This window comes from Heterodontus francisci, chromosome 6 (genome assembly GCF_036365525.1).
Source record: "Heterodontus francisci isolate sHetFra1 chromosome 6, sHetFra1.hap1, whole genome shotgun sequence".
In the NCBI taxonomy this organism is placed as follows: Eukaryota; Metazoa; Chordata; class Chondrichthyes; order Heterodontiformes; family Heterodontidae; genus Heterodontus; species Heterodontus francisci.
Window position 1 is genome coordinate 20,835,702 of NC_090376.1, and position 17,948 is coordinate 20,853,649.

Sequence of the window (17,948 nt, forward strand, 5' to 3'; positions counted from 1 at the left end):
CACACTTGATATGCAGCGTCTGTATGCATTCACGTGCTCCTGATTAACTCAGATGTCACGTTTGTGCAACAGCAACAAATTACAACTGAGGAGGTAGGTAGTGTACCATCAACTAAGTCATAAATGAGAATAAAAACTACCAATCAAGGATTTCGAGCAATACTAGGGAAAGATTGGCAGTCAGCAAATTGCTGCCAATTGCAAGGAATGGAAAGGAAACTGAAGAAAACACTTCAAACATTTTTTCAAAACTTTCCATCTTGCTTTCTTGCTAAATTGAGAAACATAGGTTTAAAAGTAGGGCTTTATAAAGAAATGATTCAATTTAACTATATAGTTGCCTTTGCTGCGTTTAAAACATCTACAGCATCTTCTCCCAGAGATCAGTTTCTCTTTGAGAAATCTGGGACTTCAATTCATGGGGTTTCCCAGAGCTTTCATTAACTTCACTGAATGAAAGTGCTCAAAGAAGGAGACCAACTTCCAGAATAGGTCATGGTCAGTGCAGTATAAATCCTAGAATCTAGATGAAGAAAGCCTCCCATCACAATCAAAGTCACCATGTTTTGGAATTTGGTGCACATACCTAGCTGGACCTGCTGTTTGTAAGGTGCTGTCCCCACCCGCCCCACCCCACCCCGCATGTCGTACAATAGAAAAGGTCTGAATGCACTAATGAATCAGGAAATCCATTGTAAAGATGACGGCAGGTACCTTATTTATTTCCTTTAAAACAGTAATGCACAGTGAAACATGAACTTTCGAGGTAACTTTCAACAGGAAAAAGAATGTAAAAAGAAATGTGTTGGTGGATGAAGTCCCAGCACACACAGCTCCTATAACTGGTGTTACAAAAGTGCCTCTGTGTTTTGTTAAATATATTTTTTGAGGATTCATTTTTGAAAGATTGAAGAAATGTAAAACTTTGGGGTTTTCAAAGGGGGGGGGGGGAAAGGTCATGTAAAGGCTGCTTGACTTTGAAAAACAGTTCCTAGAAATGTTTTTTAAAAGGGACACAGAGAGGTCTTTTGAGGAAAACGAGCCTTTCTGGGAAACCACCTGACTTCCATCTCAATAAACAGCAAAGAACTTTGGACTCCTGGAGAAGTTGTTTACAAAGAAGTGACAGGTCAAGATTGATGGTCAAAAGATTGACCTCCTGTTGTCAGTTTCTCTATTGAATTGTTTTGAGTTCGGGTTGAACTGTATAAAAAGGGAGAGAACTTTCAAGGAGAGAAGAGAATTCCTAAGGAAGGAGAGAAGATCACAACCCAGCTCAGCATTCCAGCACCTCCTAAATGACCCTGAGAAGTCCACTGTGTCAGCTCATGTCTGCTGTCTTTGAAGAAAAGCCTGCTAAATTAATTCTCAACGCCACCTGAAAAGCACTGTTCTAAAAGATCCTAGTGACCCGTTTACGTTTACTCGGAGGCAAGACTGTATGCCAGTTTTGGAACACAACATATCTCATCTGCTGTTTATTCAACATGCACAAGTTTTTTTTTTGTCTGTATAGAGCTCTAAAAACAAAAAAAACCTTTATTTTTCCTTTTAACTGGTGTGTGAGTGTGAGGGGCTAAGATAAAAAGGGATCATTTAATATTTCAACCTGTGTGTTTATGCTTTACTTCATTGCTGGTTAAGGCTTGTTTTATAATCTGATAATTTTGATTTATGAAATAAATCTGGTTGGTATGGTTTATTCTGGGATATAAATGGAGTCTATGATTGACACTGTCAATAAGTATGAAAAAATTTAAATATATGTTGTAACCCATGGAGAAGTGGAACTAGAATAAACAGTGTACTCCTCTTGCCTTAGTTGTACTACTGGATCACCAGATTTGGAGTCCAAGATCAATTCAAAGTAGGCATTTTGAAAGTGGGGTGCCTAAAACTGTAGGGAATGTTCCAAAATACAGTGATGCATTGGATATGGTTCAAGAAAAAGCAGCAATGATTATGCTGTGCTTTTCAATTATTAGAAAGATGTTGCAGAAAAAATGAATGAAAGAGAACATGTTTCAAATGTATAAAAAGCTGGAAGGATTGGATAATAACTAAAAGAGCAATTCCATAACTACAGTGTTCTTGAACATCAAATAAAACTAGAGATTAGAAAGAATTTTGGTTCTATCCAGTATTATGTATATCTCTGGAACTGGCTCTTGAGAATAATTTGCGTTCTTTTAAAGTTAATTTTTATTTTAAAAAAAAAGAGCTTTATAAACTGAAGAATGAAATGAAAGGTTATAAATGATGAAATGACTTGGCCATGTGAGCCGCATGGAAGATGGCAGGATCCCCAAAGACACATTGTACAGCGAGCTCGCCACTGGTATCAGACCCACCGGCCGTCCATGTCTCCGTTATAAAGACGTCTGCAAACGCGACATGTAATCGTGTGACATTGATCACAAGTCGTGGGAGTCAGTTGCCAGCATTCGCCAGAGCTGGCGGGCAGCCATAAAGACAGGGCTAAATTGTGGCGAGTCGAAGAGACTTAGTAGTTGGCAGGAAAAAAGACAGAGGCGCAAGGGGAGAGCCAACTGTGCAACAGCCCCAACAAACAAATTTCTCTGCAGCACCTGTGGAAGAGCCTGTCACTCCAGAATTGGCCTTTATAGCCACTCCAGGCGCTGCTTCACAAACCACTGACCACCTCCAGGCGCATATCCATTGTCTCTCGAGATAAGGAGGCCCAAAAGAAAAGAAAAAGAAGAAAGACCTGAACAGCATAGGTGGTGAATTGTCTATTAGAAGGAGCAGGCAGATGGTTTTTACATTCAAACAAAAGAACAAAGAAAATTACAGCACAGGGACAGGCCCTTCGGCCCTCCAAGCCTGCGCCGATCCAGATCCTCTAGCTAAACATGTCGCCTATTTTCTAAGAGTCTGTATCTCTTTGCTTCCTGCCCATTCATGTATCTGTCTAGATACATCTTAAAAGACGCTATCGTGCCCGCGTCTACCACCTCCGCTGGCAACGCATTCCAGGCACCCACCACCCTCTGCGTAAAGAACTTTCCACGCATATCCCCCCTAAACTTTTCCCCTCTCACTTTGAACTCGTGACCCCTCGTAATTGAATCCCCCACTCTGGGGGGAAAAAGTTTCTTGCTATCCACCCTGTCTATACCTCTCATGATTTTGTACACCTCAATCAGGCCCCCCCTCAACCTCTGTCTTTCTAATGAAAATAATCCTAATCTACTCAACCCCTCTTCATAGCTAGCGCCCTCCATACCAGGCAACATCCTGGTGAACCTCCTCTGCACCCTCTCCAAAGCATCTACATCCTTTTTGTAATGTGGCGACCAGAACTGCACGCAGTATTCCAAATGTGGCCGAACCAAAGTCTTATACAACTGTAACATGACCTGCCAACCCTTGTACTCAATACCCCGTCCGATGAAGGAAAGCATGCCGTATGCCTTCTTGACCACTCTATTGACCTGCGTTGCCACCTTCAGGGAACAATGGACCTGAACACCCAAATCTCTGTGTACATCAATTTTCCCCAGGACTTTTCCATTTACTGTATAGTTCACTCTTGAATTGGATCTTCCAAAATGCATCACCTCGCATTTGCCCTGATTGAACTCCATCTGCCATTTCTCTGCCCAACTCTCCAATCTATCTATATTCTGCTGTATTCTGTGACAGTCCCCTTCACTATCTGCTACTCCACCAATCTTAGTGTCGTCTGCAAACTTGCTAATCAGACCACCTATACTTTCTTCCAAATCATTTATGTATATCACAAACAACAGTGGTCCCAGCACGGATCCCTGTGGAATACCACTGGTCACACGTCTCCATTTTGAGAAACTCCCTTCCACTACTACTCTCTGTCTCCTGTTGCCCAGCCAGTTCTTTATCCATCTAGTTAGTACACCCTGGACCCCATGCGACTTCACTTTCTCCATCAGCCTAACATGGGGAACCTTATCAAACGCCTTACTGAAGTCCATGTATATGACATCTACAGCCTTTCCCTCATCAATCAACTTTGTCACTTCCTCAAAGAATTCTATTAAGTTGGTAAGACATGACCTTCCCTGCAGAAAACCATGTTGCCTATCACTGATAAGCTCATTTTCTTCCAAATGGGAATAGATCCTATCCCTCAGTATCTTCTCCAGCAGCTTCCCTACCACTGACGTCGGGCTCACCGGTCTATAATTACCAGGATTTTCCCTGCTACCCTTCTTAAACAAGGGGACAACATTAGCAATTCTCCAGTCCTCCGGGACCTCACCTGTGTTTAAGGATGCTGCAAAGATATCTGTTAAGACCCCAGCTATTTCCTCTCTCGCTTCCCTCAGTAACCTGGGATAGATCCCATCCGGACCTGGGGACTTGTCCACCTTAATGCCTTTTAGAATACCCAACACTTCCTCCTTCCTTACGCCGACTTGACCTAGAGTAATCAAACATCTGTTCCTAACCTCAACATCCGTCATGTCCCTCTCCTCAGTGAATACCGATGCAAAGTACTCGTTTAAAATCTCACCCATTTTCTCTGACTCCACGCATAACTTTCCTCCTTTGTCCTTGAGTGGGTCAATCCTTTCTCTAGTTACCCTCTTGCTCCTTATATATGAATAAAAGGCTTTGTGATTTTCCTTAACCCTGTTTGCTAAAGATATTTCATGACCCCTTTTAGCCCTCTTAATTCCTCGTTTCAGATTGGTCCTACATTCCCGATATTCTTTCAAAGCTTCGTCTTCCTTCAGCCGCCTAGACCTTATGTATGCTTCCTTTTTCCTCTTTGCTAGTCTCACAATTTCACCTGTCATCCATGGTTCCCTAATCTTGCCATTTCTATCCCTCATTTTCACAGGAGCATGTCTCTCCTGCACGCTAATCAACCTCTCTTTAAAAGCCTCCCACATATCAAATGTGGATTTACCTTCAAACAGCTGCTCCCAATCTACATTCCCCAGCTCCTGCCGAATTTTGGTATCGTTAGCCTTCCCCCAATTTAGCACTCTTCCTTTAGGACCACTCTCTTCTTTGTCCATGAGTATTCTAAAACTTACGGAATTGTGATCACTATTCCCAAAGTAGTCCTCTACTGAAACTTCAACCACCTGGCTGTGCTCATTCCCCAGCACCAGGTCCAGTATGGCCCCTTCCTGAGTTGGACTATTTGCATACTGCTCTAGAAAACCCTCCTGGATGCTCCTTACAAATTCTGCTCCATCTGGACCTCTAACACTAAGTGAATCCCAGTCAATGTTGGGAAAATTAAAATCTCCTATCACCACCACCCTGTTGCTCCTACATCTTTCCATAATCTGTTTGCATATTTGTACCTCTATCTCACGCTCGCTGTTGGGAGGCCTGTAGTACAGCCCCAACATTGTTACCGCACCCTTCCTATTTCTGAGTTCTGCCCACATTGCCTCACTGCTCGAGTCCTCCATAGTGCCCTCCTTCAGCACAGCTGTGGTATCCTCTTTGACCAGTAATGCAACTCCTCCACCCCTTTTACCTCCCTCTCTATCCCGCCTGAAGCATCGATATTCTGGGATATTTAGTTGCCAATCGTGCCCTTCCCTCAACCAAGTCTCAGTAATAGCAATAACATTCAATGCTTATGTTCACATAGCCTCATGAAAAGGTGCCCAGTCTTTGTTGCTTCTGCCTTCTTCCTTATCCAGTTTCATTAAAGGTTTTATTGTGCATTTGGCAGATGACCATTGTATTTATACTGATTTAAACATTTACTTAAATGTTGGGGCGATTTGTGTATGACCACTATCATCAGGTGGGTGGAACGAGTGATAAGGTTCCCCACTGGCTCAAGATTCCTGATCTGTGCTGAGTTGAGCGATATTAATTGTGACGACAAAATAAACACCTAAATGGATCAATATTTAGATTTAATAAAAAAAAACCTGCCATTCTCCCAATCCGTCTCAAACCATACAATCATTTGTCGGTCATGTTGTCTGCCGGTGGTGCTGCTGTCAAGCTGGTCACTCGATGTTGCAAGCAGCTGTGATGGCACTGCTGAGCTGGGGCATTTACTGTGTGCCAAATGATTGTTTCTGACCATTCATGTGAAGGGTAATTCTGTCAGTAAAAATTTATTCAACTGTCTGGATTTAAGTGAACTTGAGTTCATATGGAGTAATTGTTTTTATTTTTGGGGTGAGGGGGAATGTTTAAAGTAAGATTCCATTGGTGTAGAGGCATCTGCAGCACAATGTTTGTCATCCTCTTGCCCTTTCCCCAAAACCATGAAACTTTCCATGTAGAATCTTTCAAAGGGAAAAAGCACATATTACTAATACAAAGGGCACTGGAGATTAGTTTTGTTTTGGAAAGAAAGGGATGAAGCAGAAGAATCTGTCCATAAGTTAATTTTTGGCCCTTTCTAACTTGCTCTTCAGTAAGGCCCTTCTGCCTTTTGCTTCTGAAGTTGAAGGGTTTTAAACTATTTAAGTGTAAAGTTATCCCTTAGTCATCTTTCTATTTTGCTTTTATCTTAGCTTGCCTTCACTCGAGATGGACTCTGTGGACTTTGGAATGAAATGGTCAAAGATGGTGAAGTTGTTTATACGAGTCCTGAAACAATACAAAATCTTAATGACTCAATAACGTCGAAAGGTAAGAATTTAAGTGCGGTGTGAAATGATTATTCTTCAAATGACTATCATGTTTCTTGATCTTTGTTTTTTTTTCCACGGATAGGATTTTGGGATTGACATATGTTTGACGGTTGTTTTTTAATACGAAATGAATTTGTATCAATTTAAAGAAAAGGCTACAGATATTGGATAACCTATATTAAAGTCAGATGAGCTGGTTGAGGAAATGTCACAGTCTGTTTTTTTTGGACTGGGGGCAATGCTACTGTGGGGTTCCTCAGGGGTCAGTACTACGACCGCTGCTTCACTTCTGTGTTAATGACCTAGACTTGGGTGGGCAGGGCACAATTTCAAAATTAGCAGATGACACATTGTGAAGTATTGTGAACTGTGAGGAGGGCAGAGATTGACTTCAAGAGGATGTAGACAGGCTGGTGGAATATGGCCGAGGAAATTTAATGTAGAGAAATGTGAAGTGATACATTTTTGCTAGGAAGAACGAGGAGAGACAGTATAAAATAAGAACAAGTGCATTTCTAAAGGGGGTCTAGAGCAGAAGGACCTTGGGGTATAGGTGCACAAGTTGTTGAAGGTGGCAGGACAGATTGAGAAAGTGGTTTAAAAAGCCTTGGAGATCCTGGGCTTTATAAAAAAGGGCATAGAGTACAAAAGCAAGGAAGTTATGGTGAACCTTTCTAAAATACTGGTTCTCCTGTTCCCTGCGATCAGAAAAGACTAATGCACAGCTCTTGGTTGGAGCTGGAAGCTAAAATGACAGGAATGCTAAGAAGCATGTCAGCCCAAGAAAAGGGACGAAATGTGTGGTTCGTTATTTTTCCCTAATTTTTGAGAGGCGTGGAATTTGTTTCGAATTTCGCTTTGTTTTCTTGCTTTTGGTGGAATGAAACAACTAATGATTTGTGTCTAGGCTCATTCTCATGAAGTGGTTCTATGTCCGTCTTTGAAAAGTTTGGAGTAGTATATGTAAGAGTGAGTAGAAAAGACACGATATCTGGTTCTGATCGTTCTGCATTATACTATTCTATAATTAGATTGGGCAGTACTGATGCACTTCAGACACTCAGACTATTTACAGGTGTGACCAGCAGCACTGCAACTGGGAGACCGACAGTCTCTAAACTTGTAACAGTGGGCCAATTAACTGGGGCAATTGCATAATATGCAAGCCCAGTCCAATCCTTTGCTTTTCCACATCATGCACTTTGTTTTTGGGTTGTGGGAGTTATATTTTGTACCAAAAGCATGAAGAAACTAGACTGTCAGTTTCTCTGTGTGTCGGCTTTATTCAAGGTGGCTGCCCAGATCTGTCTTAATTTCACTTTTGGAACCATGATCCCTCAGGATTGACTGATAGCATTGTGTGCTTTGGTCATTAACATTCTAAACAAGTTGTTTACAAAGGGGGATTTTCCAGCGGCTATCACTGCAGACAACAGACCGCAGTTTGTTTCCAGTCAGTTCATGGAGTTCTTAGCAAGCTATGGAAATCGTCACAATCTGACCGCCATACAACCTGCAATTGAATGGTGGCGTTGGATGTTTGAACAGGGTGATCAAGGACAGTTTGAGAGCTAGCATGTCAGAGGGGGAAATGTTTGAACAATGCATTCATATTCACCTTGCACATATTGATCCACCCCACACTCTGACTGGAAAGACACCGGCTGAACTTATGATTGGCCGCAACATTCTCACGCTGCTGACCGTCCTTCAGCCGTCTCTGCCATCCAATGCAAATATCAGAGCGAAAGCAGAAGAAATCATTAACTGACAAGGCGAAGTAAAAGTGTACTCCGATAACGAACACACATAAGGCAAACATGGTTCGCAGTCGGAGCTTGGGTTCGCATCAAATGTCCAAATCGCAACCACAAACTTGCGTTGTCTCTATTCCGACCTAAGCAGATCAAGGGAATACTTGGATGACAACACCAAGTAGAACACGAGAAACCTAATTGTGAGCATTCGACAATAGTGATTACAAGGATATATTTCCTTTTCTGAGTAATGATTGTGATGTTGATCATCTGTCTCATCAAGATGAAAATGCTGAACCACAACCACGTCGTCGTCGATCTCTGCGCTGTCATAGGCGACTTCCATATTTCAATTATTTGAGCGCTTAGAGAAACAAATGGACTCTAAGAAATCACTCCATATATACCTGTTTGATGCTTATTAAGGTTTAATTTAAAATAAGCTCCTTAGTCTGCAAGAGGTAAAATATGTTGTGTTTGGTTGCTTCGTGATTCATTACTCTGTGCTGTTTGTGGGACTACCCAATATGCTGCCAGTCAACACAAAGTGGGTGTGGTTCCTAAAGTGAAACTGAGACAGATTTGGGCAGCCATCTTGATATAATCAAAGAATTGTTACAGCGCAGAAGGAGGCCATTCTGACCATCGTGTCTGCATGGCTCTCCAAATGAGCATTTCACCTAGTGCCACTTGCCCGCCTTTTCCCCCGTAACCCTGCATGTTCGTCCTTTTTATATAACTGTCTAATTCCATTTTGAATGCCTCGATTGAACCAACCTCCACCATAATCTCTAGCAGTGTATTCCAGATGCTAACCACATGCTGCATGAAACCATCTTTCCTCGTGTCGCTTTTGCTTCTTTTACCAATTACTGTAAATCTGTTCCCTCTCATTCATGATCCTTTCACAAGTGGGAACAGTTTCTCCCTATGTACTCTGTCTAGACCCCTCATGATTTTGAATACCTCTGTCACACCTCCTCTCTGTCTTCTCTTCAAGAACAACAGTCCCAACTTTTCCTATCTACCTTCATAACTGAAGTTCCTTATCCCTGGAATCATTCTTGTAAATCTTTTCTGCACCCTCTCTAACTCCGTCACATCTTTCCTAAGGCACGGCGCCCAGAACTGGACGCAATCCTCCAGCTGAGGTCGAACTAGTGTTTTATACGACTTCAACACAACCTCATTGCTTTTGTACTCTATGCCCCTATTAATAAAGGTCAGGATACTGTGTGCTTTATTAAGCGCTCTCTCAATCTGTCTTGCCACCTTCAATGGCTTATGCACATATACACCCAGGTCCCTCTGCTCCTGCACCTGCTTTAGAATTGTACCCTTTATTTTATATTGTCTTTCCATGTTCTAATGAATTACTTCATATTTCTCTACACTGAACCTCATCTGCCACCTGGCTGCCCATTCCATCAACTTGTCAGTGTCCTTTTGAAGTTCGACACCATCCTTCTCTGTACGCAATGCTTCCAAGTTTTGTACTATCTGCAAACTTTGAAATTGTGCCCTGTGCTCCACTGTCTAGGTCATTAATATATCTCAGGAAAAGCAAGGGTCCCAACACTGACCCCTGGGGAACTCCACCACAAACCCTCCTCCAGCCTGAAAAACATCCATTAACCACTGCTCTTTGTTTCCTGTCACTCAGCTAATTTTGTATCCATGCTGCTACAGTCCCATTTATTCCATGAGCTGTAATTTTGCTCACAAGTTTGTTGTGGGCACTGCATCAAATGCCTTTTGAAAGTCAATGTACACCACATCAACAGCATTGCTCTTCTAACCCTCTCTGTAACCTCTTCAAAAAACTGCAGCAAGTTATTAAACCTGATTTTCTCTTAAGAAATCCTTGCTGGCTTTCCTTAATTAACTCACATTTGTCCATGTGACTATTGATTTTTTTTCCCCCGAATTATTCTTTCTAGAAGTTTCCCCTCCACCGAAGTTAAACTGATCGGCCTGTAGTTGCTATGCTTATCTTTACTGCCTTTTTTGAACAAGGGTGTAACATTTTGCAATTCTCCAGTCATCTGGCACCACCCCCAAGTCTAAGAAAAACTGAAAAATTATGGCCAGTGCCTCCACAATTTCCATTCTCGCTACCCTCAGTATCCTTGGATGCATCGCATCCGGTATATATATCTATAGAAAACTTTGGGATTCCCTCTTATGTTAACTGTCGGTCTCTTTTCATACTCTCTCTTTGCTTCTCTTATTCGCTTTTTCACTTCCCCTCTGAACTTTCTATATTCAGCCTGGTTCTCAGTAGTATTTTCTATCTGGCGACTGTTGTAAACACACATTTTCTACTTTATCTTAATCTCTATCACTTTTGTTATCCAGGGAGCTCTGGATACCCTACCTTTTTCCCCTTCGAGGGAACATACCTCGACTGTGCCCAAACTATCTCCTCTTCGAAGTAGCCCATTGTTCAGCTACCATTTTTCCTGCCAACCTTTGACTCAAATTTAGTTGTCCCAGATCCGTTGTCACCCCATTGAAGTTGGCTTTCCCTCAGTTAATTAATGTTACTCTAGATCGTTCTTTGTTCTTTTCCATAGTTCGCCTAAACCTTATGCTACAATGATCACTGTCCCCTAAATGTTTTCCTACTGACACTTGATCCACTTGGCTTACCTCATTCCCAAGAACCAAGTCCAGCAGTGCATCCTTTCTCATTGGATTGGAAATATACTGCTCTAAAAAACTCTTGCACCCTCAGTGCCCTTTACACTACTACTATCCCAGTCTATATTTGGATAATTAAAGTCCCCCATTATAACAACCCTATAATTTTTGCACCTCTCTGCAGTTTCCTTGCAAATTTGTTCCTCCATGTCCTTCCCACTAGCTGGTGGCCTACAGACAACATCAAGCAATGTAACTGCACCATTTTTGTTCCTTAGCTCTAGTCAAATTGATTCTGTCCTCAACCCCTCTGGGACAGCTTTATTCTCCAGCACTGCAATGCTTTCCTTAATCAATACCACCACCTCTTCCCCCTTTCCCCCCCCCTTTCCTATCTTTGCTGAACACCTTGTATCCAGGAATATTTAACACCCAGTCCTTCCCTCCTTTGAGCCAGGTCTCTGTTGTACCCACAACATCATATTTCCACATGGTAATCTGCACCTGTACCTTACCAATCTTATTGACCATAGAACCATAGAAAGATTATGGCACAGAAGGAGGCCATTCAGCCCATTGTGTCTGTGACAGCTGAAAAAACTAGCTGCCCAATCTAATCCCACCTTCCAGCACCTGGTTCATAGCCTTGCCAGTTACAGCACGTCAGGTGCATGTCCCAGTACCTTTTAAATGAGTTGAGGGTTTCTGCCTCGACCACCATTCCTGCCAGAGAATTCCAGACAGCCACCACACTCTGGGTGGAAAAAGTTTTTCTTCATGTCCCCTCTAATCCTTCTACCATTTACCTTAAATCTGTGCCCCCTGATAATTGACCTCTCTGCTCGGGGAAACAGGTCCTTCCTGTCTACTCTATCTAGGCCCCTCATAATTTTTACACCTCAATTAAGTTACCCCTCAGCCTCCTCTGTTCTAAGGAAAACAACCCAAGCCTACCCAATCTTTCCTCATAGCTGCAACTTTCGAGCCCTGGCAACATTCTTGTAAATCTTCTCTGTACTCTTTACAGAACAATTACGTCCTTCCTGTAATGTGACCAGAACTGTACGCACTTCTCCAGCTGTGGCTTAGTCAGTGTTTTATACAGTTCCAGCAATAGAGCCCTGCTTTTGTATTCCATACCTCGGCCGATAAAGGAAAGCATTCCATCTACCTGTCCTGCCACCTGTGGACATGCACTCCAAGGTGTCTCACTTCTACCCCTCTCAATATCCTCCCATTTATTGTGTAGTCCCTGGCTTTGTTTGCCCTCCCCAAATGCATTTCCTCACATTTCTCTGGATTGAATTTCATTTGCCACTTTTCCACCCACTCAACCAAACCATTGATATCATTTTAGAGTCGACAGCGATCCACTTCACAATCAACTACACGTCATTTTTTGTGTCATTAGCAAATTTTCCAATCATGCCTCCCACATTTAAGTCCAAATCATTAATATATATGCCACAAACATCAAGGGACCCAACAGTGAGCCCTGTGGAATGTCACTGGAAACCGCTTTCCATTTGTAAAAACATCCGTTGACTACTACCCTTTGTTTCCAGTCATGGAGCCAATTTTGGATCCAACCTGCCACATTCCCCTGTATCCCATGGGCTTTCATTTTACTGACCAGTCTTCCATGCGGGACCTTGTGAAATGCCTTACTTAAAATCCATGTGGACCACATCCACTGCACTGCCCTCATCAACCCTCTTGTTACTTCATCAAAAAACTCAATCAAGTTAGTAAGCTCTGTCTCTAATAAGACATGACCTCCCATAACAAATCCATGCTGACTATCCCTGATTAATCCATGCCTTTCGAAGTGGCAGTTTATCCTGTCCCTCAGAATTGATTCCAATAATTTACCCACCACCGAGGTCAGATTGACTAGCCTATAATTATTTGGCCTATCCCTCGCACCGTTTTTAAAAAATGGTATAATGCTCACAGACCTCCAGTCCTCTGGCACCTCGCCCGTATCCAGTGAGGATTTGAAGATGATTCTCAGTGCATCTGCTATTTCCTCCTTGGCTTCCTTTAACAGCCTGGGATGCAATCCATCTGGCCCTGGCAATTTATCCACTTTCAAGGATGTCAGACCCTCTAGTACTTCCCCTCTCATTATGCTTATCGTATCTAATATTTCCCTCCTCTTTAACCGCAATGTCTGCATCAACCCTCTCCTTTTGTGAAGACAGAGACAAAAGACTCATTAAGAACCCCGCCCACATCTGCATCCATGCATAAGTTCCCTTGTACATCTCTGATAGGCCCTACCTTTCCTTAGTTATCCTCTTGCTCTTAATGTACTGATAAAACATCTTTGGGTTTTCCTTGATTTTACCTGCCAATATTTTTTCATGTCCTCTCTTTGATTTTCTAATTTCCTTTTTTACTTCACCCCTGGAATACTCCTCTAGGCTTTCTAAAGTATTAACATTTTTGTGATTGTCATAAGCTTTCTTTTTCTGCTTTAACTTACCCTGCAAGCTTCTAGATAACCAGGGGGCTCTAGATTTGGCCATACCACCCTTTATCTTTGTGGGGACATGCCTACACTGTGCCTGTAGTATCTCGCTTTTGAATGCCTCCCACTGGTTTGCCACTGATTTTCCTTCAGGTAGCTTTATCTAGTCCACTTTCACCAGGTCACCTCTCAGCTTTGTAAAATTTGTCTTCCCCCAATTTAGAACTTTTAGTCCTGTTTTATCCATGTCCTTTTCCATGATTATGCTAAAACTGACTGTATTATGGTCACTATCTCCAAAATGGTCACCCGCTGCTACTTCATCTACTTGCCTAACTTCATTATCAAAGCCTAGATCTAAAAATGCATCCCATCTTGTTGGGCTTGTTGCATGCTGGCTAAAAAAAGTTCTCTTGAATGCAGTTCAAGAATTTAGTGCCCTCTGCTCTTCACACTGTTTGTATCTCAGCTGATTTTAGGGGAGTTGAAATCCCCAATATTATTGCCTTTAGTTTTTGCACTCAGAAATTTGCTTACTTATTTGTTCTTCTATCTCGCTGTCACTATTAGGGGGTCTATGGTACACTCCAGTAGTGTGGCTGCCCCTTTTTTTATTTCTGAGCTCTATCCATATGGCCTCGTTTAGAGTCATAGAGAGATACAGCACTGAAACAGGCCCTTCGGCCCACCGTCTGTGCCGACCAACAACTGCCCACTTATGTTAATCCTACATTAATCCCATATTCCCTACCATTCTCCTACCACCTACCTACACTAGGGGCAATTTACAGTGTCTTTTGGCTGTGGGAGGAAACCAGAGCACCCGGCGGAAACCCATGCGGTCACAGGGAGAACTTGCAAACTCCACACAGGCAGTACCCAGAACTGAACCCGGTTTGCTGGAGCTGTGAGGCTGCGGTGCTAACCACTGCGCCACTGTGCCGCCCAATGATTCATTTAGCATATCATCCCTCCTCAAAGCTGTCATTGATACCTTAACTAATAATGCTACACCCCCTTCTTTTTTATCCCCCTCTCTATCTCGCCTGCAAACTCCGTATCCAGGGATTTTGAGCTGCCATTCCTACCCCTCTTTAAGCCAAGTTTCCGTTATAGCAATGGTATCGTGTTGCCATGTGTCTATCTGTGCCCTCAGCTCATTGGCTTTATTTACTGTACTCCTTGCATTTAAATACCTTTTAACACTGCCAAATTCCTGTGCTGCATACTTTTTAACCTTTGCATCTTCTGTCTTTGAGTCACTCGTTAATTTTCTGCCTTCCGTTCCCTGCCCTGAAATTGTCTGATCTGAGACTGCGCTCAGGTTCCCATCCCCCTGCCAAACTAGTTTAAACCATCCCCAACAGCACTAGCAAATCTTCCTGCAACGATATTTGCCCCAGTCCTGTTCAAGCCAGATGGTCTATACCTGAACAGGTCCCATCTTCCCCAGAACTGGTCCCAGTGCCCCTGAAATCTGAAGCTCTCCCTCCTGCACCATCTCTCCAGCCACACATTCATCTGGTGTATTCTCCTATTTCTATACTCGCTAGCACGTGGCCTTGGGAGTAATCCGGAGATTACTACCTTTTGAGGTCCTGCTTGTTAATCTCTTTCCTAACTCCCTAAACTCAGCCTGCAGGACCTCATCCCTTTTTCTTCCTATATCGTTGGTACCAATGTGGACCACGACCTCTGGCTGTGCACCCTCGTCCTTCAGAATGCTCTGTAGCCGCTCGGTGATATCCTGACCCTTGCACCAGGGAGGTAACATACCATCCTGGAATCATGTCTGCGACCACAGAAACGCTTATCTGTTCCCCTAACTATAGAATCCCCTGCCACTATTGCTCTCTTGTCTTTTCTCCTCCCTCCCTGTACAACTGAGCCACCCATGGTCCTGTGGTCATGACTCTTGCTGTACTCTCCAGAGGAACCCTCTCCCATCGGTACTCAGAACTGAATACTGGTTAGAAAGTGGGATGTCCTTCAGGGACTCCTGCACTACCTGCCTTGACCATCTTTTCTGTCTGGCAGCCATGCAGTCCCTCTCTGTCTGTGCTCTCTGAATCCCCGGGGTGACTACCTCCTGAAATGTGCTATCCACGCAGTTCTCTGCCTCGCGGATGCGCCACAGTGACTCCAGCCGCTGCTCGAGTTCCGAAACCTGGAGCTCAAGCTTCTGCAGCCGGTGGCACTTCCTGCAGATGTGTTTGTCAAGGACGCATGGTGTGTCCACGACTTCCCACATATCACAGGAGGCACATTCCGCTTGGTCGAGCTGCACTGCCATTACTTAGCTTTACAAACTAATTATTGCTAGTGTAATAAGTAAAATAACTTACCAGTTACTTGCCAATCAGCTTCTTCCCCTGTATCGTGGAGGCTGAAAAGACAGAAAAGAAAGGACAGACTGCAAAGAGCATGTCCTTTCCCTAGTCTCTGTGCATTCACATACATGCACATTAACCCTGATTTAGACTTTATTACTTTCTCCCTCACTCTGACCGTACCTAATAACTTACTATTCCCTACTCTAGTGCTATCTATCTCCCCCAGTATTCTCTGCACCTTGGTATTCCTCTCTGAAATTTTCTCCTGGTTCCCACCCCCTTGACAAGTTACCAATTTTGCTTCCCTTCAATCTGAAATCCCTTTCAGGTTCCCATCCTCCTGCCAATCTAGTTTAAATCCCCCTCCAACAGCACGAGCAAATCTCCCTGCAAGGATATTGGTCCCAGTCCTGCTAAGATGCAACCCATCCATCTTGTACAGGTCCCCGCTGCCACAGAACTGGTCCCAATGCCTCAGAAATCTCATGTCCTCCCTCCTACAACAGTTCTCCAGCCGCTTGTTCAATCGTTTAATTCTCCTATTCCTATGCTCACTCGCACGTGGAACTGGGTTATTCCTGAGATTACTGCTTTTGAGGTCCTGCTTTTTAACCACCTTCCTAGCCGCCTAAAATCTTCTTTCAGGACCTCATCCCCCTTCTTACCTATCTCATTGGTGCCAACGTGGACAATGACCTCTGGCTGTTCACCCTCTCTCAGAAGAATGTCCTGTAGCTGCTCTGTGACATCCTTGACCCTGGTACCAGGGAGGCAACACACCATCCTGGAGTCGCGTCCACAGCTGCAGAAATGCCTGTCTGTTCCCCTCATTAACGAATCCCCTATTACCACTGCTCTTTCACTCTTCTTCCTCCCATCTTGTGCAGCTGAGCCACCTGTGGCTCTGTCTGCACTCTTCTGAAGAACCAACACCCGCATCAGTATCCAAAATTGAAAACTGATTAGCGAGCAAAATCGTTTCAGGGGATCCCTGCACTACCTGCCTGCTTCTCTGAGACTGCATGACGGTCACCCATTCCCTATCTACCTGTATGCACCTAACCTGCATTGTGACCACCTCCCTAAACGTGCTATCCACTTAGTTTTCTGCCTCGCGGATGCATGACAGTGACTTAAGCCACCGCTCGAGTTCCGAAACTCTGAGCTCAAGCTTGTGCAGACGATGACATTTCCTGCAGATGTGTTTGTCTAGGACACATGGTGCGTCCATGACCTCCCACATGCCACAGGCTGTATGTTCTACTCGGCCGAGCTGCCCTCCATAGCTTAACTTTATAGACTATTTATTATAAGTAGAATAGCTTACCAGTTACTCACCAACCAGCTTCTTCCACTGCACTGAAGTAAGAACCAAATACTGGAGGGTGGAAAAAGTAGAAAAACGGAGTACTTCCTCTCCCCTTCACCAAACTCCCCACTCACCAAATTCGTATCTCCACACTTTGCTTGCAATCTGCACTCTGTTTGTAGGCTGCACCCTGACCTCTGCATTTATACTTTTTGAAGCTGAAACTGCAACGACCAGATTTGACTGGTTAGCTACTTAACTAGTCAGCTACTCTGCAGTAGTGCTTGTTAATCCCTGCCTAAGGCTGGAAGAAACTTGCTTTCCTTTATTTAGAGGGTACGTTCCAGTTATATGCTAACCGCAGACCAGATTTTTAGCTCAATAAACAACAGAAAACTTGGTGACTTGGGGGAGATGTTTACAGAGAAGTGACATGTCAGGCTGAAGTTTACCTGCCCCTCGATACTGTGGGTCATGGCGGGGGGGCGGGGGGAGCCCCATAAAATTCAGCAGGGAGAGGCCCACCTTGACCCCCGACGTCGAAGGGCCCGCCGCGCATTACTGGCGGTGCGGGGACCCTCGGTGCGACCCCCTGCCGTTTGGCAGTGGGTCCTTCATCTAAATATTACAATGAAGAATAATGAGATGTAAATTGACCTACGTATGGGCGGCGGCCGTTCCACGGCAATTTTACCACTGCCAAAATCAGCTCGCGCACCTTCAGCCTGGTGGGGAGGGGGATGGAATAAAATTTTCTGGGCGGGAGGGGTGGGGGAGCGGGCAAAACAATTTTAATTGGCTGTCGGAATG

At 43.8% G+C, this 17,948-nt stretch overlaps 1 protein-coding gene across 8 annotated transcripts in view; it reads left to right on the forward strand.

The window, feature by feature from the left end:
- The window catches only part of herc2 (HECT and RLD domain containing E3 ubiquitin protein ligase 2), a 236,757-nt gene that overhangs the window by 17,750 nt on the left and 201,059 nt on the right, over positions 1-17,948 (forward strand). For all 8 annotated transcript variants that reach the window (XM_068033261.1, XM_068033264.1, XM_068033263.1 and 5 more), the window contains exon 2: positions 6,504-6,621. In XM_068033261.1, the coding sequence (XP_067889362.1) occupies positions 6,504-6,621 (118 nt within the window). The remainder of the gene's footprint in view (positions 1-6,503; positions 6,622-17,948) is intronic.